The 27,733-nt window shown below is 45.3% G+C and overlaps 1 protein-coding gene across 2 annotated transcripts in view; it reads left to right on the forward strand.

Moving 5' to 3' along the window:
- LOC131044848 (ribosomal RNA-processing protein 8) overlaps positions 1-25,058 on the forward strand; it is an 83,140-nt gene extending 58,082 nt beyond the window's left edge. Inside the window, exons 7-9 of one of the 2 annotated variants that reach the window (XM_057978306.2) lie at positions 23,518-23,635; positions 23,740-23,784; positions 24,758-25,058. In XM_057978306.2, coding sequence (XP_057834289.2) covers positions 23,518-23,635; positions 23,740-23,784; positions 24,758-24,829 — 235 coding nt within the window. In that variant the 3' untranslated portion in view covers positions 24,830-25,058. The remainder of the gene's footprint in view (positions 1-23,517; positions 23,636-23,739; positions 23,785-24,757) is intronic. The other variant, XM_057978307.2, reaches the window with a different exon arrangement.
- Positions 25,059-27,733: the final 2,675 nt, after the last annotated feature.

Below are 27,733 nucleotides of genomic sequence, written 5' to 3' on the forward strand. Positions count from 1 at the left end.
TCAACGCGTATAGCCTCTCCCTCAGGCTCTCCATGTCGCCAAGGCGATTATCGATGGCAATCCGCAGACTTGGTACCATGAATTCAACTGGCATCACGGCTTCTTGTCCATACATCAGCTGGAAAGGAGTCTGTCCAGTAGTTACTTTGTAGGTCGTTCGGTATGCCCAAAGTACTGACGGCAGGCGCTCCTCCCAGTCATCCTTCTCGACCCCGCAAGACTTATATATTACTGACATTATTATTTTATTTGTAGCCTCTGCCTGGCCATTGGCACGTGGGTAGTACGGACTTGAAAAGGAGTGAAAAATCTTGAAGTCGGATGTCAACCGGTGTATGACATGGTTCACGAAGTGGCCTCCCCGGTCACTGGTCAACTGAATAGGTATACCGTATCGCATAATGATTTGTTCATAAATAAACTTCGCTGTGCTTACTGCCGAATTATCCTGGAGGGCCCTTGTCTCCACCCACTTGGTCAAGTATTCTGTCGCAACGATAATGTATCGGCACCGTCGTGCGCGACTGGCCTTAAGAGGGCCCACAAAGTCTAGTCCCCATCGCTCAAAAAGTTCTTGTGCATGCGACGGGTTGAGGGGCATGAAGTCCTGCTTTAGAGGTTTGCCTGCTCGCTGGCAAGTGTCACACCTCACGACGCACTCCCTGGCATCGTGATATACCGTTGGCCACCATAGTCCTGCGAGAAGCACCTTTCGGGCTGTGGTGTCTGGACCCATGTGTCCACCTGCGGGCCCTTCGTGTGCCTCCCTTAGTACACTCGAGACTTCTTCCTCCATGACACAACGCCTTAATATCTGATCCGGCCCCATCTTGTAGAGTAACCCGTTGATGAGTGAAAAAGTCCTGCTCCTTAATGCGAGTTTTCTTCGTTCCCCTGGAGGCATACCCTCCGGAAATCAGGACGTCGATAGGTACTCTCCAATCATCTTGTACCACGAACGGAGCACGGCTATTTGGAACAAGTGTGCATCCGGGAAATCATCATTTACTCCCTCTGGAGGTTCCCCTGACTTAATCCGCGACAGCTGGTCGGCTATGACATGGCTTCGCCCTGGTCTCACCACGATTAAAAATGTGAACTCCTGTAATAGCAATAGCCAACGACTTATCCTCCCCTGGATAATGGGCTTGTTCACTAAATACATGAGTGCCTGGTGGTCTACGTAAAATGTGAATGGTGTGGCCAGGAGGTAATGACGGAATTTCTGTACTGCATAGACCATACCGAGGGCTTCACGTTCTGTGGTACTATAGTTTTTCTCCGCCTTCGAGAGCAATCTGCTGGCAAAATAAATGGGGTGGTCCAACCCGTGTCCTCCTACTTGGGCTAAGGTAGCCCCGATGGCATAGTTTGAGGCATCTACGTGAACGTGGAATTCCTTATCCCAGTTCGGGTATGCCAGTATGGGCGCTGCCATCAACCTTGTCTTCAGCTCTTCAAAGGCCTTGCTCTGTGGCTCTGCCCAACTGTATGGTTCCCCTTTCCTTGTCAATTGATCCAACGGGTGGGATACCTCCGCGAAGTTCTTGATAAACCTCCTGTAGTACCCCACATGACCAAGGAAGGATTTTACCCCGGTGACGTCCGTCGGAGGCTCCATTTCTACTATTACCCGAATCTTGTCCGCTTACGTTTTCAATCCTTCTTTACACACAATGTGTCCTAGCAATCTCCCTTGTGGTACCATGAATCGACATTTCTTTGGGTTGAGGGCCAATCGTGCCCTCCGACACCTCTCTAAGCACTCTCCCAGAGTTTTTAAGTCGATGTCCTGTTCACTGTAAGTAGACCAATCGTCCAGGAATGCCTTGAAGTTCCCCACCGACATCCTTTCGAAAATATGCAGGATGATGCGCTGAAAGGTGGCAGGCGCATTGCATAGACCGAAGGGCATTGGGTTGTATGCGTACACACTGTCCTCCACCACGAAGGTTGTTTTTAGCTTATCTTCCTCCGCGATGGATATCTGGTTGTAACCAGAGAACCCATCCATGAAGGAATAGATTTCGTGTCCAGCGACTTCCTCCAAGATGCTGTTTGTGAAGGGTATGGGAAACGTGTCTTTAACGGTGACAGCGTTTAGGCATCGGAAATCTACACAAATCCGGATCTGATTGGCCTCTTTCTTGAGGGAAATCACAATGGGGGACACCCATTCGCTTGTCTGCACCTTGAAGATTATGCCCGCTTCCAACATCCGCTCAATCTCGTCGTTCACCCGTACAGCATAATTTTTGTTCATTCGGTACGGCCGCTTCCTCACTGGCTGGGCTCCTAGTACTAATGTTATTCGGTGCACACATAGCTCTGGGGGTACGCCCTTCAAGTCCTTGTATGTCCATGCAAAGACATCCTTGTATTCCAGGAAAATTTTGAAGGCTGCGGCCTTCAACATTGGATTCCAATCATCACCGACCAGGATGATCTTGGGGTCACTTGTCTCCCCGAGATTCATTTCCTTTAACGTGGCTTCCTGATACTTAATAGGCTCCCCTTCTGGAAATTGGTGTGCTGGCGCCTCATTCACTGCTGCCTCCCCTTGCTTATACTCGCCATATTCTGGGGGAAATATCTCTGGTTCTTCTTCGATGCTCAAGACGTTGCATGATGGTGTAAATAGTTCATAATCCCCCATTTGCCAATGGAAGAGGCCATTCAAGGAGTCCCCATCGTCCCCTGGACAGGCCTCTAGTTCTAATACCCCTTCATCACTGGGCTCCATGCGGCCTCTACTTCCACCCTCCGCTAACTGGTGTCCTTCGGACTCCGAGTCGGAGGAAGAGGCTAACTCCTCGCTCACCATCTGCGTACGGAGATCGATTACATACTTCCTCCCAACATTTTCCAAAGAAAGGGTATTCCTCTTCCAGTTATGGTTCGCTTTCGCTGCGATGAGCCACCCCCGCCCCAGGATGGCGTCATATCCCTTCTGCTTTAAGGGGATTACCACAAAGTCCAACACAAATTGTTGCGTGCCGACCATCACCTGTTGGCCCATGAGGGTACCAATGGGTTTAATCCCATGTTGGTCTGCCCCTAGTAGGTTGAACGTAGGGGGCCATAACGTAGGCTTTCCCAACTTTTTCCATGTCGCTTCTGGGAGTACATTTACTCCTGACCCTCCGTCCACAATCGTGTCTGTTAGGGTGGTCCCTAGTATACCCATTTCTACCACCGCCGGGTGGCGTCCGCTGTTGACTACCAACAACATGGGATCAATTGCGGGACTCGCGACTTCTTTAAACGCGGGGTTGGTTGCGGGGCGTACAACCTCCTTCGTTTGTACTTGTTGGGGTACAGAGTTTAAAATAGCCGTTTTTAGCTGCGGCATACTCTCCAGGAGGTCTTGAATTTTCACCGGTACCTCTACCTGCAAGATCTGTCGTAAGATTTCCTCTTCGCCCTTTGTTCGTGGTGGACTCGCTGTTTGGTGACTGTTTTGTCCTTGTGCGGCCATTTCTTTCGTTATCTCATCTCTGGCCTCCCGCACTCTCTCGGTCTCCATGTGGGGATTTGGGTAGGCAATCTTTTTAGCCTGTGCCCTTGTGATTGCCAATACTTCTGCCTTCGTAGGTTCTATGTTTAGAAGGTGTACGCCAGGCTTTGGGCAATTTGCGTCCTCATGGTCGCCTGGCCCGCACCATCGGCAGAGGTGCTGAGTGTTGGCTTCCTTCGTGCAATCGCGGGCGAAGTGTCCCCACTGGTTGCAGGCCCTACATTGAATCATTGGCCGGCCCTTGGCATCGTACTGGATCCGGTTTTTCTTGTTGTTATTGTTATTGTTTCTTCCGCCGCCGCCGTCTATTATCCCGGTATCCTCCAGATGATGCGGTCGTGTTAGTCTGCTGGCCTGTACCCGCTGGTGCGGATGTTGTGGCCTGCTCTTTGAACAACACCTGGTTTGGGCTTCGGGTTTTCATATTGTATGGGCACTCCTTGGTGGAGTGTCCCATCATTTGGCAAATCTCACAGAATGCCTTCTTCGGGCAAGTACCCTTTGTGTGTCCATCACTCCTGCAGTCTGTACACCATACTTCAGTTTCTTCCGTCTTACTTGAACTTCCTTTCATGGCCTTGAATTCTCTCAACATTCGTTCCATGTCCTTCTGGAGCGCGTGTACCTTTTTACCTGATCCGCTACTGCTATTGCTCTCCCCGTCAAAATCCTCGTCATCGTCCGATGAATATCTATTACTCTTCTTCTTTCTGGATGTTTTGTACTCGCTTTCCAGGTCCATTGCCCTGTTATAGGCGTCGTCATATGACGTCGGAGGTACAATCTTCATTTTTTTTCGTAGAGAGGATTTTAATCCTTCCACGAACCATCATTTTTTTAAGCCCTCAACCGGCTGGCTCTCCATTTTTCCCAAGAGTTCTTTCAGCCTTCGACTGTATGCCCGTACTGTCTCCTTAGTACCTTGCTTTGTACTATATATCTCGGTCACAATTTCGTTGTCATCACGAAGCAACCGGAACTCCTCTGTGAATTCCTTTTGTAGGGTAGCCCATGTGGCCACTTTTTGCTTGTCTATAGCGAAGTACCAATCTATGGCGACTCCTCGTAATGTGGCTGGGAACTGCTGTACCCAGTCATCCTGGTCTGTTACTCCGTTGGCAGACCAAATGGTCTCACATGTACAGCAGTGTCGTAAGGGGTCTTCCTTGCCATCCCCTGTGAACTTTGGTAACTTTTGTTTGCTCGCCATCCCTGGTCGTCTTCTTGGAGGCGGTTGTGTCTGTGTCTGTGGCTGTGTCTATGGCTGTGTCTGTGGCCCTGCGTTGCTACCTCCGGTAGTGTTGGTGGTGTGTCCTGGAGGTACGGTGTTTTGCCTGTCGCCTGTGGCACCTACACCCGTACTATTGCCCTCCCCTTCGCTCGGACACGCTCCTCCTCCTGCCTCCCGTTGGTGATCTTCACTCCGTGGTGTCGTCGCTCTTCCTGGGCATTCTCCTCCAGGCGGGCCTGTTGCGCCAGCGATGCCTGTGCAAGCAACCGGGGGAGGTGGTTCATTAACCGGTTCACTGCCGGGCTAACCTCCAGCGCTGTCCACACGGCACTTGGTGGGATTTCTGCCTCCGCTGCTTCTCGTCGAACGTATGTCTGAATGGCCACCTGGAGCAAAATTGAAAACTCTCGCGTTGCCGCGTCCTCCCCTGTGTACAGTTCTGTTTGGGCGTTGTCGGCCTCCGGGTTCACCTCACCAACGGGTAGGCCCATTGTGTCTGTGCGCCATCCGTGTCTTCTGTTCCCGAGTTCGTGTAGGCAACGGTGCCAAATGTTTGGCCTCTTGGGTGAATAACTTAAGACATAAGAAACATAACGCAGAATAATGCCGTAAATATCAGACAAGTGTAACAGATGTTCTATTCATAATAAGTGTGTTTTACAAGTTATATTCCGGAGTATAAAAGGGTACCGAGGGGGTGCGAGCGCCAACCGTCGCACCGCAACTTCCACCCCTCGGTTGCCAACTAACCAAAACAATTACACATAATTAACTGATGTTATTCACTAATGTTTTTCCCGTGTACAAATAATGCCGCCAACAAACATATGCAGAATGTCAACAATATAAAAGAATTGAAAAAGCCCTAATTGGAAATGTTTTTTAAAAATAAATTTTAATTAAAAAAATTAAGCCCTTTTCTATACGAATTTTACTGCAAACTAAAAAGGTAACTAAATTTCATACTTTATTAGTGTTCCACAGGTTGGGGATAGGGGGACGGGTTTCAAGGACAGGAGGACAAAGGGCCTAAGTTTTGGGACGGCGGCCCGGGGGAGCATGGTGGGGGGTCGCTGCCGATATACATATAGTACTTGAAAAACTAGTTATGAAAATATGCATTAGAATTACATTTCAAATGGAACTTTGGCAAATTAGTAAAATAGCAAAATTGCAAATACTAAATGCTAAGATTTCTTGAATACTAAATAAAATTTGACAAATGAAATTGTCAAATTGGAGATTTCTATTATGTTGAAAATATCATAAAGATGATTACAATGAGTAGCATGATATCAAAATAAGTACAAAATGTCGAAATGTAGTGAAGGGCGGCCTATAATCATTGGCAAAGTCCTCATCATTAGAACTTTTGGACTCCTCAGAGTCAAGATTCCCCAAACTAACATCAACCATCCCTACATCTAAAGTCATAGCATCGTCATCAACCTATGATGGCTCCTCTGGCTCTACATTCCATCATGTTGGTGGACTCTCTTTGTACACAAGTGTCTTGTGGTCAATGAGACGCAAAGCACTATGTACAACCATAAGCTCCTCAGGTCTTCTAGAGGTAAGTCTGTTCCTCGTAAGAGAGTGGATGAAGCTATAGGTGGACCAGTTCCTCTCAGCAGTTGAAGATCTAGAAACTTGAGATAGCAAACAAATTTCTAGAGTGGTAGTCAAAGATTTTTGTCCATGACAATTCCACCACAAAACTAGGCCCTCTTGTGTCATAGTTGCTATATCCATCTTAGCCTTGTGTAAATAACACCTAAAAGACAAATTTGGTCCACTCAGTGCAAATTGTGTTGACATATTTAGCATCATACATAATATCAATGCACCTAAAGAACCATGCCTTTGCCTCATCATACCGAATTGGTGTACCTTTACCAAGCCTAGCTTTATACCACTTAGGATTCAATGCATAGGCAGCTATATGCAAGGGAGTGTTAAGTTTGTCCCATCTGCGCTGAATGATTGGCCAAATGTGCTCATTGTAGAAAGCTAAAGTGGGGTCCTTCATTCGCACAACCACCCTCATCTGGTCAAGCATAGAATCGATCACCTCTCCAAGCGTAGGTGAATCCCCACCTCCATATCTGATGACCTGAAAAACTAGAGCAATGATGGAGACTATGTATTTTGCATCACTCCAAAACACGTCACTCTTCACTATCTCCTTCACCCTTCTGCCATGCTCGGTCTTGGCCTCGACCCACCTATTCCACTTTGTTGTCATAACCATGAATTGCAATGGCTCTTGCAACTCAATCATCTCTCCAAGAGAATGAAATAGGATGCATATTTGGTCTCAAGTGATTTCAAGAACTCCTTCAAGAAGGCCCTGAAGAGTGCATGTGAATTGGGGTGGTTTCAAATAAACATCTAAACATCTCTCGCATTGCTGACCGCTCCTCTAATCCACTCAATCGTCTCCATGTCCTCAAGTGCATTGTTCATGGCATGCACACAACATGGAGTCCACCAAATATGTTTGTAGGCTGCCTCAATAAGTTTCCTTGCAGCTCTGCACATATGTGTTGCATTTGTCACTTACTTGGACGGGGACCACATTTTGTGGCCCAACCTCCTTAATAGCCTTCCTAAGGACCTCAAACTGAAAATCAGCATCTTTGTGATGCCATGTACAATCAATTGCCTTGAAAAAGTATGGGCCCTTTGCACATGTAACCACGATGTTGATGAGTGGACAATGGCTAATGTTCGTACACCCAACATGCTTTCATCTTCTCTATCAAAACATTAATCTTGGAATAGTTCTTATCCAAGTTCACGGTCCTCAATTTGGTCTCACCTGGTGGCACATATGATGGTCCTCCCCTCACCACCATCGATATCATCTTATAATAAGGAGATTGAGCTACATGAAATGGGATGCCATTGGCAAAGAAGAACTTGCCAATGGCATCATCTATCTCATCCTTTACCTGCACATTGAACAAGTCAGCTATGGGGTTACTTTGCAACTTGCGTTTCCCCTTACCCTCTCGTGATTGGACCACAACATTGAGAGTGGATGAAGGTCCTGACATCACTCCTCCCGTCTGCAATGTATGACTAGAAGTTGTGCCCTACTAGACAAAGTGGTAAGCATTGCAACCGCACTATCATCAGGAATGCCCCAAAGCTTGTTGATCTCAATTCTATATGTGATGTTTTCAGGATCTTCCAAATAAGGACACGGGTTCACACCTTTTCCAGTTTCCTTGAATAAAAGGGAAGTGTGCATGAACTTTAGTAATGCTGCCAAACCATTGTACACCCCAAATGTTGCATTGCCACTTCCTTGTGCCACCACCTGTTCCCCATGTGCCTAGTATTTTTGATGCAAACTGTTTGAGAGGAAACCTAGGATCAAAAGGACCCTTAGCATAGTGTGAGTAATTCGGAAAGGCAATCTGGACTAGTTGTTGCTTTTTCCATGGAACTAGATTGGGCTCCAGGATCAGCCCCATGGTCACCTCCCTCAACCTCAGGTTCACATTCTGATTTATTTCCACTATGAGAATGAATTTCTATCTCATCCTCACTCATGTCATGAGAGCTCATTGTGACACTGCATTTCACAAAATCAAAATGAAAATAAGTTCAATAAGCACCTAGTTGCAGCCTAGTTTAACAAATTTGAAAACAAAATTTTAAATGGCTGCGAGTACATATTCCTACATTCATTTCAACGTAACATTAGAATCATTCATCATTTTGCCCTCAAGATTCAACATCAAATCTGATTTTGAAAATGAAACAAAGAAAAAACAACAAAAAAATTGAAAATCAGAAAATGAAACAAACAAAAAAAAGAGCCTACCTTGTGCTTGAAAAATCTCTCCAAGTTGCTATAGAATCCTCCTCTCCTTGCTCGTTGTCGCTCCTCTTGCACTTGCACTCACTCAACCTATCTCTTTTCACTCCAATCACTCTTTTCTCTCCTCTTCACCTAGCTGTTGGAAAACTCAGAAAAAAAAATGTGAGAAAAAGAGAGGATTTGAGGGGGTTTTGTAAGGCATAGAGGGCATGGGTGGGGCCCACATTAAATTAGTGTTCAACCCTAGCCCCAAAAATTTAGAAAAAACATTAAATTTTAAAAAATTTGCACTTTTTCACATCTGGCAATGGGAGACTTCCAAACATCCCTAAGACACTCGAGGGACACCTGGCTTTTTCCCCCACATCCAGATGTAGCAATGGCGGTGGCAGGACGGTGGGGAGATGCCTTGTCCCCTTCCCCACGTCCCAGAAAGGAACACGTCCTCGTGTTTCACTGTACTTTATAGATTAAATTTGGTGAGATAACTTGACAATTAACACTTTTTTTCCAAAATTTCATTTCATTGATGTCTGAAGTCTTTCACAAAAACCATTTGGACTAATCAAAATATTGTGGACTGTATAAACCTGGCTGGAATTGCAAATTGAGCTCATTCAACTCATTTTGTGGCAGAACTTTTGAAATCTTGCGATCTCAACACTATTTGGTCATGAATTATATTTTATTTATGTTCTCATCTCTTGTTATAAGGTTATTTTTTGTGTATACATACACACATGATAAATATGTGTATCTACATAGGAACATAATAAATTAATAATAGATTGGTGAGAATGATTGAATAGGATGACAGGTTATTTATAAAAGGATTAGAGCACTTTTGAAAAGATGTGTTGCTTTGAGGTGATAGCTCCCATCTCTTAAAAGTGACTATTAAAAATTAGAAGATCAATTAGATCAATACATGTGTTCCCTGAGTGGATAGCTTTTGACCTCAAAGTGTTGGTGTTGGAAATAAGCCACACCCGGACCAACAATGGACTGATCTAAGAGGGGCCAGTAGCTCAGTGGTAGAGCACTCCAGCAGCATATGGAAGGTCCTAGGTTCGAGTCCTAGCTGGTGCATGTCTCAACATGGTATCAGAGCCAGGTCCAGGCTAGGAGCCCCAAGCACAGGAGAGGTGTGGCTTAAGGGGGCGTTTTGGTGTTGTAAATAAGCCACACCCGGACCGACGATGGACTGGTCTAAGAGGGGCCAGTAGCTCAGTGGTAGAGAACTCCAGCAGCATATGGAAGGTCCTAGGTTCGAGTCCTAGCTGGTCCATGTCTCAACACAAAGCACCTGTAGAATACAATAACCAATATGACTTGGTTAAATATTCTACATTACATTCAATTCTGTTAGAATTCTTCACTATAGGAGTATCGCTGACCCTGATAATGGATTACTGTGGACTCAATTATTCAAGTATTGTTGCTAGTAGCAAATTCAGTATTATTCCAACGGTAGTATCAATACTTCTCCACTCAGATCTGATCTTGGATCATTGTTTAAGAGATCTTATCTTGTTACCCCTTTGGATAGTCATATGCAACATGTAGTGCCATGACACTTCAATAGAAGCCCTGCTTTTCAATTCATTTTACACCAAATTCACAAGGTTTTTCTGTAGTTGCTATGATGGATGCAAATTTTCCTTATATAAATTGTATGCAGAACATTTGAATAAATATAGTTCACCTTTACCTGCATTTTAAAAGCTACATCTCGCCAACATTGCATGTTAAGTCCGTAACAATGCATCTATTTGCCTTGCTACAAGACCTATATATTCAGCCCTGGCTGTGCAAAATGATTTTCTCCTATGTTACCAAATTGACAGAATAATCCTGCATACCTATTTGTCCTAGAATTGGATTCAGAAATGAAATGCCTCTGGAATTAGATAGTATGCTTTTTTGGGTCGGATTAACCTGGGTGATTCCAGGTTGTACATTGCATTTCCATGACAATTCCAGTGGTGGGCAGAACTTTTGACTCATTTTGTTGGGCTTTTTGACCATAAAACATGTGCCCAAAATCGTGAATGACAGTAACATTTTCAATGCATTTCATTTGATTCACAGTTTAAACTTTTGATGCAAATAACCAAGGAGTTGCAACCCAAAACCCTAAACAGTCGCAGCAAAAAGAAAATATTTTCTGCATACATTTCCTGTAACAGATATTCTTGCTGCCTGAACTTAAACAATATATGATAAGTCCCTTGCAATAAGGTTTTAAATTAATTTACAAATAATTCTGGACTCATATTAACTTAAGCCTTACAGGTTACAAATTCTTACTATTAAAAAAAATGGGTATATTATTAACCTCGAGGTGAAGATATGGTGCAGGAGATTCCCCTCGCACACCTAAACAAACACATGCTTTGTTACACTTGATGAAGGGTTACTCCATGCAACATTCACACATAGCAAAACAAAGAGAATAACACAAATTTTAAAGAAACAACTTGCTTTCTATATCTCAATAAAATGAAATACAAATTCATCAATTACAAAATATTATCCAATTAGGCTTTACAACTCTGCAAGCTGAAGCTTCTCAAGCTCTATAAAGGACTCAAATCTGAACGATCAAACAACTAGCCCAAGCCCCCAATTTATAGTACTCTTGTGCCTCTTGGAAATCCCATGCTCCCTCTTGGTAAACAACACATGTCCACCAAGGAAATTAACACAGCCAATAAGAGAGTCTACAATTTCCCCAGAAGGGTGCCTAAAGTGGTATCTCTTCAATTTTCCAAAGTGGGCGCCTAAGGAGGTCTATTTTCCCATTCCTCTTTGCAACCACCAAGATGTGTATGCATGACTCTTTTCCTTCCCCAAATCCACACCAAGATGGGGATTTTCTTGATTTTGCATTATAAATAATAGAAATATGTGCCTACACATGAAAATTACAATTGTCTTTAGATGTAGGCCATAAATATAAATAATTTCAACCCCCTATGTTCCGTTGGACACTTTCCTAGGTACATGGAGACCTATAGATGCTTGCATTTATTCTTATTCACCTAACCTTAACATAAAATTAGAATAACAATGTTTTTTGGATGATGCATGATTGCCCTTTGTTGGCGGCATTATTTGTACACGGGAATAACATTAGTTAATTATGTGTAATTGTTTTGGTTAGTTGGCAACCGAGGGGTGGAAGTTGCGGTGCGACGGTTGGCGCTCGCACCCCCTCGATACCCTTTTATACTCCGGAATGTAACTTGTAAACCACACTTATTATGAATAGAACATCTGTTACACTTGTCTGATATTTACGGCATTATTCTGCGTTATGACCTTTATGTCTTAAGTTATTCACCTGAGAGGGCAAACATTTGGCGCCGTTGCCTAGATGTACTCGGGAACGGAAGACACGGATGGCGCATAGACACAATGGGCCTACCTGTTGGTGAAGTAAACCCGGAGGCCGACGACGCGCGGACAGAACTGTACACAGGAGAGGACGCGGCAACGCGAGAATTTTCAATTTTGCTCCAGGTGGCCATTCAGACATACGTTCGATGAGAAGCAGCGGAGGCAGAAATCCCACCAAGTGTCGTGTGGACAGCGCTGGAGGTTAGCCCGGCAGTGAACCGGTTAATGAACCACCTCCCCCGATTGCTTGCACAGGCATCGCTGGCGCAACAGGTCCGCCTAGAGGAGATTGCCCAGGAAGAGCGACGACAACAAATCCTGCAACGATACGAAGAGAACAACCGACAGGACATGGAAAGAGATGGCGACAGGCCAGGAGGGAATTGAAATGTGAACCTCATATTTTCAAATAAAAGTGTTATTGACACGAGTTGTACTTGAGTAGATGAATTAATAAAGACATGTTTTGATTTAAAGAAGTGAGAGTTAAGGAGATGTGTTACAATTAATGCCAAACTTGTTGAATAAAGATAGAAATAGAAAACCGGAAACGAACGAGTGGGAGGCCGTGCAGAGGGCTTTGATTCTGGAACAGCAAGTAGAACGTAGACGGAGGCTGAGGCAACTTGCCGAAGGACGACCTGCCGAAGGGGGGCCCGAGGGGAACCAAGGAGGTGTCACAGAAGGTGCAGAGGCCGACGGAAATTTCTACCCGTCGCCAGATCATCGTAGGACGCGGAGCCACGAAGAATTTCTAGAAGAAACAAGGTTAAGGCGAAATCTAGTTGAGGAGACGCGGGATCAGTTTAGAAACTTATCCCTCACACCACGGAGTGAAGATCACCAACGGGAGGCAGGAGTAGGAGCGTGTCCGAGCGAAGGGGAGGGCAATAGTACGGGTGTAGGTGCCACAGGCGACAGGCAAAACACCATACCTCCAGGACACACCACCAACACTACCAGAGGTAGCAACGCAGGGCCACAGACACAGACACAACTGCCTCCAGGAAGACAACCAGGGATGGCGAGCAAACAAAAGTTACCAAAGTTCACAGGGGATGGCAAGGAAGACCCCTTACGGCACTGCCGTACATGTGAGACCATTTGGTCTGCCAACGGAGTAACAGACCAAGATGACTGGGTACAGCAGTTCCCAGCCACGTTACGAGGAGTCGCCATAGATTGGTACTCCGATATAGATAAGCAAAAAGTGGCCACATGGGCTACCCTACAGAAGGAATTCACGGAGGAGTTCCGGTTGCTTCGTGATGACAACGAAATTGTGACAGAGATATATAGTACCAAGCAAGGTACTAAGGAGACAGTACGGGCATACAGTCGAAGGCTGAATGAACTCTTGGGTAAAATGGAGAGCCAGCCTGCTGAGGGCTTAAAAAAACGATGGTTTGTGGAAGGACTGAAATCTTCCCTACGGAAAAAAATGAAGATTGTACCCCCGACATCATACGACGACGCCTATAAAAGGGCGATGGATCTAGAAAGCGAATACAAAACATCAAGGAAGAAGAAGAGTAATAGATATTCATCGGACGATGACGAAGATTCTGACGGAGAGAGCAGTAGCAGTAGCGGATCAGGTAAAAAGGTACACGCGCTCCAGAAGGACATGGAACGAATGCTGAGAGAATTCAAGGCCATGAAAGGGAGTACAAGTAAGACGGAAGAAACTGAAGTATGGTGTACAGACTGCAGGAGTGATGGACACACAAAGGTTACTTGCCCGAAGAAGGCATTCTGTGAGATTTGCCAAATGATGGGACACTCCACCAAGGAGTGCCCATACAATATGAAAACCCGAAGCCCGAACCAGGTGTTGTTCACAAAGCAGGTCACAACATCCGCACCAGCGGGTACGGGCCAGCAGACTAACACAACGGCATCATCTGGAGGATACCGGGATAATAGACGCGGCGGCGGCGGAAGAAACAATAACAATAACAACAACAAAAACCGGATCCAGTACGATGCCAAGGGCCGGCCGATGATTCAATGTAGGGCCTGCAATCAGTGGGGACACTTCGCCCGCGATTGCACGAAGCAAGCCAACACTCAGCACCTCTGTCGATGGTGCGGGCCAGGCGACCATGAGGACGCAAATTGCCCGAAGCCTGGCGTACACCTTCTAAACATAGAACCTACGAAGGCAGAAGTATTGGCAATCACAAGGGCACAGGCTAAAAAGATTGCCTACCCAAATCCCCACACAGAGACTGAGAGAGTGCGGGAGGCCAGAGACGAGATCATGAAGGAGATGGCCGCACAAGGACAAAACAGTCACCAGACAGCGAGTCCACCACGGACGAAGGGCGAAGAGGAAATCTTACGGCAGATCTTGCAGGTAGAGGTACCGGTGAAAATTCAAGACCTCCTGGAGAGTATGCCGCAGCTAAAAACGACTATTTTAAACTCTGTACCCCCACAAGTACAAACGAAGGAGGTCGTACGCCCCACAACCAACCCCGCGTTTAAAGAGGTCGCTAGTCCCGCGATTGATCCCATGTTGTTGGTAGTCAACAGCGGACGCCACCCGGTGGTGGTAGAAATGGGTATACTAGGGGCGACCCTAACAGACACGATTGTGGACGGAGGGTCAGGAGTAAATGTACTCCCAGAAACGACATGGAAAAAGTTGGGAAAGCCTACGTTATGGCCCCCTACGTTCAACCTACTAGGGGTAGACCAACATGGGATTAAACCCATTGGTACCCTCATGGGCCAGCAGGTGATGGTCGGCACGCAGCCATTTGTGCTGGACTTTGTGGTAATCCCCTTAAAGCAGAAGGGATATGACGCCATCCTCGGGTGGGGGTGGCTCATCGCAGCGAAAGCGAACCATAACTGGAAGAGGAATACCCTTTCTTTGGAAAACGTCGGGAGGAAGTACGTAATCGATCTCCGTATGCAGATGGTGAGCGAGGAGTTAGCCTCTTCCTCCGACTCGGAGTCTGAGGGACACTAGTTAGCGGAGGGTGGAAGTAGAGGCCGCATGGAGCCCAGTGATGAAGGGGTATTAGAACTAGAGGCATGCTCAGGGGACGATGGGGACTCCCTGAATGGGCTCTTCCATTGGCAAATGGGAGATTATGAACTATTTACACCATCGTGTAACGTAATGAGCATCGAAGAAGAACAAGAGATATTTCCCCCAGAATATGGCGAGTATAGGAAGGGGAGGCAACCGTGAATGAGGCGCCGACACACCAATTTCCAGAAGGGGAGCCTATTAAGTATCAAGAAGCCACGTTAAAGGAAATGAATCTCGGGGAGACAAGTGACCCCAAGATCATCTTGGTCGGAGACGATTGGAATCCAGTGTTGAAGGCCGCAGCCTTCAAAATTTTCCTGGAATACAAAGATGTCTTTGCATGGACATACAAGGACTTGAAGGGCGTGCCCCCAGAGCTATGTGTGCACCGAATAACATTAGTACCAGGAGCCCAGCCAATGAGGAAGCGGCCGTACCGAATGAACAAAAATTATGCTGTACGGGTGAAGGACGAGATTGAGCGGATGTTGGAAGCAGGCATAATCTTCAGAGTGTAGACAAGCGAATGGGTGTCCCCCATTGTGATTTCCCTCAAGAAAGAGGCCAATCAGATCCGGATCTGTGTAGATTTCCGATGCCTAAACGCTGTCACCGTTAAAGACCCGTTTCCCATACCCTTCACAGACAGCATCTTGGAGCAAGTAGTTGGACACGAAATCTATTCCTTCATGGATGGGTTCTCTGGTTACAACCAGATATCCATCGCGGAGGAAGATAAGCTGAAAACAACCTTCGTGGTGGAGGACGGTGTGTACGCATACAACCGAATGCCCTTCGGTCTATGCAATGCGCCTGCCACCTTTCAGCGCATCATCCTGCACATCTTCGAAAGGATGTTGGTGGGGAACTTCAAAGCATTCCTGGATGATTGGTCTATTTACAGTAAACAGGACATCCACTTAAAAACTCTGGGAGAGTGCTTAGAGAGGTGTCGAAGGGCACGATTGGCCCTCAACCCGAAGAAATGTAGATTCATGGTACCACAGGGGAGATTGCTAGGACACATTGTGTGTAAAGAAGGATTGAAAATGGACCCGGACAAGATTCAGGTAATAGTAGAAATGGAGCCTCCGACGGATGTCACCGGGGTAAAATCCTTCCTTGGTCATGTGGGGTACTACAGAAGGTTTATCAAGAACTTCGCGGAGGTGTCCCACTCGTTGGATCAATTGACAAGGAAAGGGGAACCATACAGTTGGGCAGAGCCACAGAGCAAGGCCTTCGAAGAGCTGAAGACAAGGTTGATGGCAGCGCCCATACTGGCATACCCGAACTGGGATAAGGAATTCCACGTTCACGTAGATGCCTCAAACTATGCCATCGGGGCTACATTAGCCCAAGTAGGAGCACACGGGCTGGACCACCCCCTTTATTTTGCCAGCAGATTGCTCTCGAAGGCGGAGAAAAACTATAGTACCACAGAACGTGAAGCCCTCGGTATGGTCTATGCAGTACAGAAATTTCGTCATTACCTCCTGGCCACACCATTCACATTTTACGTAGATCACCAGGCACTCATGTATTTAGTAAACAAGCCTATTATCTAGGGGAGGATAAGTCGTTGGCTATTGCTACTACAGGAGTTCACATTTTTAATTGTGGTGAGACCAGGGCGAAGCCATGTCATAGCCGACCAGCTGTCGCGGATTAAGTCAGGGGAACCTCCAGAGGGAGTAAATGATGATTTCCCGGATGCACACTTGTTCCAACTAGCCGTGCTCCCTTCGTGGTACAAGACGATTGGAGAGTACCTATCGACGTCCCGATTTCCGGAAGGTATGCCTCCAAGAGAACGAAGAAAGCTCGCATTAAGGAGCAGGACTTTTTCACTCATCAACGGGTTACTTTACAAGATGGGGCCGGACCAGATATTAAGGCGTTGTGTCATGGAGGAAGAAGTCTCGATTGTACTAAGGGAGGCACATGAAGGGCCCGCAGGTGGACACATGGGTCCAGACACCACAGCCCGAAAGGTGCTTCTCGCAGGACTATGGTGGCCAACGGTATATCACGACGCTAGGGAGTGGGTCGTGCGGTGTGACACTTGCCAGCGAGCGGGCAAACCTCTGAAGCGGGACTTCATGCCCCTCAACCCGTCGCATGCACAAGAACTCTTTGAGCGATGGGGACTCGACTTTGTAGGCCCTCTTAAGGCCAGTCGCGCACGACGGTGCCGATACATTATAGTTGCGACAGAATACTTGACCAAGTGGGTGGAGGCAAGGACCCTCCAGGATAATTCGGCAATAAGCACAGCGAAGTTTATTTATGAACAGATCATTACGCGATATGGCATACCTATTCAGTTGACTAGTGACCGGGGAGGCCACTTCGTGAACCATGTCATACACAAGTTGACATCAGACTTCAAGATTTTTCACTCATTCTCAAGTCCGTACTACCCACGTGCCAATGGCCAGGCGGAGGCTACAAATAAAATAATAATGTCGGTGATATATAAGTCTTGCGGAGTGGAGAAGGATGACTGGGAGGAGCGCCTACCGTCAGTACTTTGGGCATACCGAACGACCTACAAAGTAACTACTGGACAGACTCCTTTCCAGCTGATGTATGGACAAGAAGCTGTGATGCCAGTTGAATTCATGGTACCAAGTCTGCGGATTGCCATCGATAATCGCCTTGGCAACATGGAAAGCCTGAGGGAGAGGCTGTACGCGTTGAACAAATTGGACGAGCGAAGGATGATGGCTCAATGGGCAACAGAAACAGCCCAGCAAAGACGGAAGGTGTGGCACGACAAGCACCTCCGGCGAATGAATTTTACTCCCGGACAGCTGGTGTTAAAATTCAACGGGAGGAACGAAATTAAACCAAGGAAATTCAAAGTCCGATGGTTAGGACCCTTCCGGATACGTGAGGTCAACACGAACGGGGCGATAAAGTTATGGACACTGGATGGGAAGGAGATACCAGACGCAGTCAACGGGTCGAAACTGAAAATCTATCACGAACGGAGGGAACCGGGAACCCCCAGTCAGTCAGCCGCTCCAAAAAATTTGAAAATTTGAAAAAATATATATATATACGAAAATTTGAAAAAAAGTATATATAAAAGAAAAATTCGAAAAAAAAATATATATATATATAAAAGAAAATTGAAAAAATATATATATGAAAAAAAAAAAGAAAAAAGAAAAAAGAAAAAATGACCACCGTACGGTGGACACGCAGGTGGCACCACCGACGGTGGAAGCCACCGAAGGCCCGCAAACAAATAAAACAACGCGCAAGCCGTAAGGTTTCATTACCACGCGACGCCGAGGGAAAGGAAGGCACGGAAGAGACATCGCCGAAGGGAAAGGGAGGAGACCCCACGCGCACCGCACGAAGGAGACACCCCGCGCAGCGCACGAAGGGAACCGAGGTAGCCACCGAAGGCTGCGAGAAGCATAAAGCGTCGCCAGATTGAAACGCCGCACACCGAGGGAGACACCACGCCGAAGGGAAAAGGAAAGAAGACGCTGGCCAACACAGAAAACGGGAGGAGTGTCGTGCGTTTTTTTTGGAGGTAGTTACCACCGCACGGCCACACCAAGTCCGCACGATTCTACGCAGCCACAGCAAGGGTTATGCGCAGCAGCCACAAAGGGAAGAATAAGAGCCACAGGTAGACCAGCCGCACGGCGGCAGCCAAAAAAAAAAAGAGGGCCGTTACGAAGGGTGGATTTTTTCTAAACAAATCAGTTACGCGGAGATCGATGGATTCAGCAGGGAAGAGGAGTTGGAAGAAACAGCTGCACGCTTCTTCCAGCAGCAACTAGAAGAATAGAGGTAGCAATATCAGGACATTGGCTTTAGGAGTGCATGTTGCAGGCGGCACCATGGATGCCAGTGCTCGGCAAAAACAAAAACAGAAAACACCACAGGTTGCCGCAAGTGCGAAAAACACAGTGACGCCACAGAATATTACATTCGAGGGCCTGAATGGATTGGAATGCCGCAAATGGTGGCAGGATACCCCCGATAATGACCTGGTAAAGCAAAACCTTCGGAAGACACAAGTAGAGTGGGCTATTCGGATGCTCGTGTTCCCTATCCGGGAGTACGAGGGTGCCCTACGCTTCATGGTGGACACCTTCGACAGACATACATGCACCAGCACATTTGAATACCTCCGGAGGGATGTCACCATATCCTTCAAAGCAAGGGATTTCACGAGGGTATTCGGCATTCCGGGCAGCCAGGGCAAGAAAATAGACCTGAAGGCCAAGAAGATGACACAGGAGGAGAAGGAGCGGTGGATTAAATTAGTTTCCTGGAATTTGACCACAGCGGAGTTGGACAGCGTGGTTAGAGCCACGAAGAGTCAGGGAATCCGCAAGACTTTTGTTGCGGAGGGCCACTGGAGGTGCATCATGGATGTTATCAAGAGCAAATTGACAGGGTCGGGCAGGGCGTCGGACATTGCCCTCCCTCAGATTATGCTGATGAATGGGCTGATGAATGGCATCGTGTATGACTGGGCAGCGTTACTGGCAGAGCGTATGTATGAGTTTCTGACGCTCCAGCATCGCACATTCTACATGCCTCATTATGCTATAGGGTTATTCCTGGAGGCCACGCGGGAAGTAGTGCCAGAGGATGAGTTGGAGGTACGGCCACAGGGACCGTTGGCAGCGGGAGAGCCTCCAATAATGTATTGGAGGCACTTGGACATTGGGCACTCTTCCGCGAAGCAGAAACGGGTGGTGGATACGGCCTCGGCCTCAGGGGAGCCTGACAGCGGGAGGGAGTCCAGCAGCACGGAGGACTCGGAGGAGGAAGATGAGGAGGACGATAGCAGTCAGGCAACGGAGGAGCCTGTACGCGTCCGGTTTGCCCCACCTCTGTTACCGATGGGCACGACTGTGCCAACATCTGGAGTAGGCGACACTTGTATTCCGGCCTTCGGGCAGAGCCATACGCCTGTTACATTGGGTCCCCTCCAGCACGAGCAGCAGGGAGCACCGTCGGGCCCAGCCACAGCGGCACTTACGAAGGACATGGCAGAGTCAGGGACGGAGGAGTCACCGCACCGGGTAGTGGTCGAGCAGGGGCCGACGGAGGTGGAGGCTACCGAGCCTCCCGTGCGGTTGGAGGTCGTGGGTGGTGACGCCGTGGTGACTGTTTCTGCTTCGTTGTTGGAGGAGCCGACCATAGCGACCCCTCCCCCAGTCACTGAGATGTGTGCTGACCTCGAGGCTATGCAGAGTTGGCTCACACAGCGGTTTCAAATGACATTGGCACAGCCGGAGGGAGCTGTTGTATTTTCACCGCGTCGAGAGATGGGAGCGGAGGTAGTCCACTTGGATGACTCGTCAGGGGAGGCACATGGACTCACAGTTGGGCACGAGGCAGGGGAGGTCGCCTCTGGGCAGGCACCAGGAGATGGTGTACCTTCGGTGGTGGAGGCGGTACCTTCGCAGCAGGCTACAGTAGTGACCGCTCCACCAGGGATTTCCCAGTCTTCGGCACAGGTGGGAGAGGATGTTGAGACTTATCTCGCGGACATGGTTGATATGGTTACGAGGGGTCGACGGGTAGTGGCTGCGGCCCAGACGCAAGCATTGCAACAGGTGGTGGTGGATCTAGAGCAGGTCCTACAGTTTATGCGGGTGGACTGCCCGACAGCCTTCGCTACCTGCTTTGAGTCCCAGGGGTGGCCGACTACGGAGACAGCGGAGATGCTCCAGGCCTGGAGGCTGCGTCAACCCGTTGTGGAGAGTCGGGTGACGGCAGTTGTCCGCGAGATCGAGCAGGTCTATCGGGATGCCTATTATACATTGAGGCGCACACAGCAGGAGTCTGCAGTCAGGGAGGCTTTCCGAGTAGCGTTGGAGAGCGAGGTGGCCAGTCAGCAGGCCTCCTGGGCAGGCGAGAGGGTGCAGTTGTTGGCACAGCTAGAGGCGGCCCGCATAGAGACGGCTGAGATCCGGACAGTGAAGGCGGAGGTAGAGTCTCGCCTGGCAGCCGAGCAGACACAGTTGGCCTGCGCGATGGCGGCAGTGGATACCAAGGAGAAGGAGTTACTGGAGGCAGCACACATGGTGAAGACAGCTCTAGAGAAGGTCCTCGTGGCGGAACGGGATGTGGCTGCACGCACTCAGCAGGTGTATGAGCTTCGTTCCCGCTTGGCAGCCTAGACACCGCCATCTCACACTTCTACTTCAGGGACGCTTTCTCAGCCCCCTCCCTAGTCTTTCCGATATCTTGTATAGGTTGCATTATCTCCATTTTTGTAAGTCGCCTGGAGACGACTTTTCTTTTTGGGGGGGATGATGTTGGCGGCATTATTTGTACACGGGAATAACATTAGTTAATTATGTGTAATTGTTTTGGTTAGTTGGCAACCGAGGGGTGGAAGTTGCGGTGCGACGGTTGGCGCTCGCACCCCCTCAGTACCCTTTTATACTCCGGAATGTAACTTGTAAAACACACTTATTATGAATAGAACATCTGTTACACTTGTTTGATATTTACGGCATTATTCTGCGTTATGACCTTTATGTCTTAAGTTATTCACCCGAGAGGGCAAACACCCTTCACCCTTGGATGCTCCTGCATCAAGATATTGTTTATGATGCAACCTTAAAAAAAAACTGTATATGGTAACAAAACGGAAACATTTTATAATATACGTATGTTAGGATTTATTAAGGTAAAGCCAAAGTTTGTGTAAATCACAAATTTAGGATATATTGTATATCTCATGATTTTGGATTTATATATAGTAATTTTTTAATTTGTAAATATATAATATAAGGTTTAAGGATATATTTAGTATACTTTCAATTTATAAGTTTATTTTAATATTGAACAATGAATATCTATCATAACACTCGAGTTTGACCAGTGTACTATGGGGATGCATCCCCCCCCCAAAAAAAAACCTGTGTCCCCTATAGAGGGTTGTTTACAAGACTTGGGGACTTGGGGGAAACATCCCCCCACAGCACCACCACTTCCGTCACCTTTGTTGGGGACACCGCTGGGGTCACTTGCTATGTGCCACATGCCATTACATACTGATTGCAAACTTTAACTTCGTCAAAACTAGTTGGCCTTTCATGGGGCATTTACAGAGATGTTATATTGCAGTCTTTGCCTTGAATATTTCAATTCAACTGTATTTTTATATTAGCACTGCCTCCCCACCTCTTCTCCACCATCATCCCCTGCTGTCCCCTCATTGTCCCCAAGTTTATGCCCTTGGTCCCCCAGTCCCCAAAACCGGTCCCCACGTCCCCCCATCCCCCTGTCAAGAAACTCTGTGGAACTATGAGTTTGACAAATGTTTATGGTAGTTTTGTTTAGCATATGTATGATATTTTGTGGTATTCTGAACTTAATTTCTGTTTTTAGGCTGCAAACATGTATATATTTATGATTTTATATGTTTTTTTAATGGAGTTTGGACATACGCAGCCACCAATTTTTTTGCAATATCGGCATATGTACACACATACCCGATTCCAATTCTGATTCAGCAACTGAGGCTGAATCTGTGTCATTGACAAATTATGTTGTGTTTATACATTATCTTTTTTCACATTTCACCCTAGTTAATGGTTTACCTTTGCTTCTTTACACTTGATTTAACATATTTTTCAGAAACAATTCTCTCATGTTTATTGACTTACACTATTTCCTCCAAGAGGCGTGATCATCTGCCCTTCCCTTGTTTTATTCAATAAATTACTTTTTCTTTCCAGTATTGTTTATGTTTCCTTGTTGATTTTCATCTCATTATTTAATACTTCATTCTCAAATATGGTGGGTACTGGTGTTAGAAGAAACTCATATACGAATCTTTTTTATTTGCTTTAGAAGAAACTCATATACGAATCTTTTTTATATGCTTTAAGCTTTTTCTGGAATTTTCTAGGACCTTTTTGCTTTTCTGCTTTGATCTGAATAAGACACCTGCAAATTCTTTGTCTATTGTTTTTGAGTAGAAGTCTTTAAGTTTGTAACCATACTGAGGCAGTTGCTTCCTAAACATATATTTTTTATATGAACAGAAAATTGAAAATATTGCTAATGTTTTTACTGATTTGTTTGTAGCCAAATGGCTGTGAGATAGAATTAGTACCATGAAGTTTCTGCAGCCAATCTGTATTTTTGGCATTAATAAATTTGAACCCACGACAATAATTTCCTCAAGTTTTTGCTTTTTTATTTGATACAATAGAACTACCTGCAATGGTAATAACACTTTACATTTTTTCCAGTAGTGGTACTCACTGAGTGAACAATATATATGCATTTGTTTAATAGTCTGAGATTGTTACCTGCTCATTTATTTTCATGAGGACATTGACTGTTTCAAAGCAGGCAAGATTTAATATTTTTCTGAAAATCAGAGAGACCAATGGCTAAAAAATTCTGATTCTGGTTGCCACTTTAACTCTCTATTCTCTTCTGGTATAGAGAATAATTATGTGTGTCTTGCCTATTGTCTTATTTAGCAGAGGTTGGCTTCTGGTAGCAGAGGTGAAGAGCAGGTTTGATCCAGATAATGGTGGTGCTGATCCAAACAAATTTGTTAAGGCTCTCAATTGTCTTGGTTTCAACATTGTCTTCAAGGTTAACTTTGTTAACTTACTTATCTTTTAGAGAGCTTTTTTTTGAGTCTTGCTATTGGTGAAGTTTGTTGCAATTTGTTTTTTGACTGTTTATTTATGTCACAGGACTTCTCTAGTAAAATCTTCGTACTCTTCTATTTCAGAAAGGAGGTATGCTATCTTCCTTTAAGCTGATTTTCTAGCTGCTTTATTTACTTGCCCATCATGTCATATATAAGGTAACATTTGTTTGTTTTTCTAATGCACTAATAGTATGATTGGTGCCCATACGTTTTGTTGGATCTGAATTTTGCAAGATATCTGTAAAGTTTGGTTTGATAGGATTTATGGCATGTATGTTCTATGTTCATGCCAGGAGATGGAAAGCATTTCTAGCATCTGTATTTATCCCCTTGAGTCTTAAGTTCAAATGGTAAAAAGTTCTACTATTCACAGATGTTATGACAAGTATTGTCATGCATATAAAATTATAAATGAGACAACCCCCTTATGCTGGAACCATATTGTGGATCTACCTACAATCCAGATCCTATTTTCTTGGCTTTCTTTTGTATCATCCATGAAGACGAGTCTGCAACAATGACACAATTCAGCCCTATGATAGTAATTATAATCTTGGCCCCACCTGCATTGCCAAAATATTCCACCAGATTGCAAGGTTTGTTAAAACTTACTGCAAGATGAATTTTACACTACAGTTCTGTCATATGCGAAAATCAGTGAATTATTTTCCTTGACAAACTTTAAGAGATTGAATTTTTTTTCAAGAATGCCAGCACATTGTCTTGCTAACAAACACACCATTTTCCCGTGCACATTATACAACTAATGATTTTGAAAGTGGAGTGAGAACTTTATAATATAAGCGATGATTTAGAGTTTGCAATGGACTTCAAATGAAGATGTCAGTGAAGCATTAAACCCAGCCACCATCCAATGATGTTTTAGAACTAAATTCAGCTAAGTTAACAATCTATCTGAAATATAAAATCTACAAACTGGATAATAGTATTATGAAGAGATGGAAAGTTATTTTTCTAGGGAGATGGAAAGTTATGTTTCTAGGGAGACTCATTTTCATATTAGTAACTAGAGCATTTATTTGTGTCATTTGATATTGCAGAAAGGAAGGAATATTGAAGGGAAACAAATTGATTGGCCAAGGTTAAAACCCTGTATATATAAGCGCAGGTGAAAAAAAGCTAATATAGAAAAACGTTTCTAGCTGTTAGTTATACTGCTGTTACTTTTTCATGTAACGGACAGTATTAATGTAAACTATCCAGTTACACTTATATTTTACACGTACCAACTTCACAAGTCAACTTCCATACAAGTCATGGAATATTTATTCTTGTAGGATTAAGGTTTATATAAATCATATGTGGAATCTTTTATTCTTTCAATATAATTCTTTTCATTGATGATTTTGTTCTCTATTGGGAAACTATCAATATTGCTTCAAGCCTTCAAGATCTAGTCATCCATTCTCTTTGTATGTTAAAATTATTGTACTAGTACTATCTTTTACCATCCTGTGATGCTTTTTTATTTGGAAAAGGTGTATAATGTTGTTAATTCTACATCTTATGCATACGTAACAGTCAAGTTTATAGAATAATAAACATATCTCCAGAATTTGAATGTTAGTTTTAGGATCAGACTGTAATATATAGATAGCAAAATCAGAAAACCAAAAATCAATGCACATAAAGAACACCAAAATACCCTGGGAAAACCTCCCTCTTGGATGTGAAAAACCCATCAATAATCTCAGATCTTATTAGGCAAAATCAATATAAATCTTTACAAGTCTGCTTCAACACTTGAAGCACTTGACCAGCAGAATATGCACAGTAGAGTGATAGATTCAAAACTAGGGCAAAGCAGTATTATGGACTTATCTGCAAAACACTTGAATGCTCATCAAGGAAGACAAACACCATTCGCTGTCAATGAAGAAGATTCACAGCCTCTGAATGGACTTGCTGTCTTGGAAGACGTTCACTGTCCCTAAGAGGCAGTTTGCTGTCCTTAGGAGAGAGTTCGCTGTCCTAAGAAGATATTGGCTGACTGTAGATGCTATTCGCTGATCACTGCTGAATGAATGTATTCTCTGATTGTTGCTGAAGGAGATCGCTGTGTGGAATGAATGTGTCATAAGCATGAATGATGCTTTGAATATATATGTGACATAGCCTCCCAATTTACCTAGGTCGGCTTCATTGTTTTGGCTCCAAGAATAGGATCCGACCTATCGATTACAAGTTACATATAGGTCTTTCTTAATTACAAGTTACATATAGGTCTTGCTTAATGACAAGTTACATATGACGCCCAATTAGGGCCAGACGTACACAAAGTCAAATTGAATCAATAATAAGCCTAAGGCCAATAGGCCACTTAATTGCCAAGAGTACTAGGTCGGCCCTAAAAGGGATCCGACATAGCTACAAACATCAACACTCCCTCTTAGCTAGGGAGGAGACCTTCTGAAGATCTGAGATGCATGGCTACTCCCATGAAAGATGCAAATGAGCACCACCACCATGGCTACTCCTAGAGGGTGGGTCCATCATGGTTACTCCCATGAATGGAATTACAAACGAACACAACCACCATGGCTACTCCCAGAGGGTGGGTCCATCATGGCTACTCCCATGAATGGAAACCAATGACATTCACCATAGCTACTCCCAAAGGGTGAACAAACACAAGTGCTATGACATCCACCATGCCTACTTGCAAAGGGTGGAAGAGGGCTTTCACCTCAAACTTCTCCTAGGGAAGAGTGCATTACCATCATGCCTACTCGCAGAGGGCGGAACAAGGGCTTTTACCTCAAACTTCTCTCGCAGAGAAGAATGTTTTAACAAGGGATTGCACCTTGAACTTCTCCTCACAGAGAAGAACTCATTAACAAGGGATTGCACCTCTAACTTCTCCTCACAGAGAAGAACTCATTAACAAGGGATTGCACCTCTAACTTCTCCTCACAGAGAAGAACTCGTTAACAAGGGATTGCACCTCGAACTTCTCTCTCACAAAGAAGAACTCATTAACTAGGGCTTTCACCTCAAATTTCTTCATCACAGAGAAAAATGCATTAACCAAATCTTCATGATGACGAGGCTCCCTCTGAAGCTGAAAAAAATGACATTTTCTCCTTTTAGAACAAGAACCCTTCTGAGTTGACATTTGACCTTGGCTCCTCCCGAGGTGTCCCTATGTCAACTTCCGCAGAAGAAGCTAGAGGAGTAGACCTAGATTTGCACTCTCGAGCAATGTGACCATACTTGTCACACCTAAAACATTGAATGTGAGATAAGTCCTTTTCCGGAACAGGATCTAGACCTCTATCACTATCTCTCTTTCTTCTTTTGCCTCTTTCCATTGAAGTGTGTGTAGCAAGGACTTGATTTTCCATATCATAATGATTATGTTCAATTCCTGTTGATATCAACCTTGACTCTTCTTGAATACAATCAGCACGAAGGTAATCAAGTTTGGGAAATTTGGATCTCCCACTTATGCCTTGGATAAATGGCTCCCAAGAGTGAGGAAGGCCATTCAACGCTAGCATGACAAGATCCTTATCCACAACTTCATCTCCAATGGCGCTAAGTTGATCTCTCAATTCTGCAATCTTCATGAAGGATATAACTGATTCACCCTTTGCCATCTTGACTTGATGAAGTTGCTGCCTCAATGCAAGTGCTCTACTTGTGTTGTTGATCTCATACATCCCTTCTAATGTCTTGAACATATCTCTTGTTGAAGGCATCTTGGAAATGATAGGCACAAGGTGATCCTTCACAGAGTCAATCAAGATCTTCTTGGCTTTGACTGCATTCTTCTTGAATTGGAGTTTCTCTTCTTGATCTTCAGGCTCAAGCTGATCTTTTCCTTTTACAAACTGAAGTAGATCATTCTCTTCAAGTGCAATAAGGACTCTAACCTTCCACGAGGTGAAGTTCAAAGCTCTGTCAAGTCTATCTTCAGCCTTTAAACCGGTCACCATCTTCAACGCTGGAAATGGCGTGAAGAAGTAGGAGCGCTGCTATCACAAAGTCTGATCACAACTGAATCAACCTTAGCT

This window comes from Cryptomeria japonica, chromosome 1 (genome assembly GCF_030272615.1).
Source record: "Cryptomeria japonica chromosome 1, Sugi_1.0, whole genome shotgun sequence".
NCBI classification, from domain to species: Eukaryota; Viridiplantae; Streptophyta; class Pinopsida; order Cupressales; family Cupressaceae; genus Cryptomeria; species Cryptomeria japonica.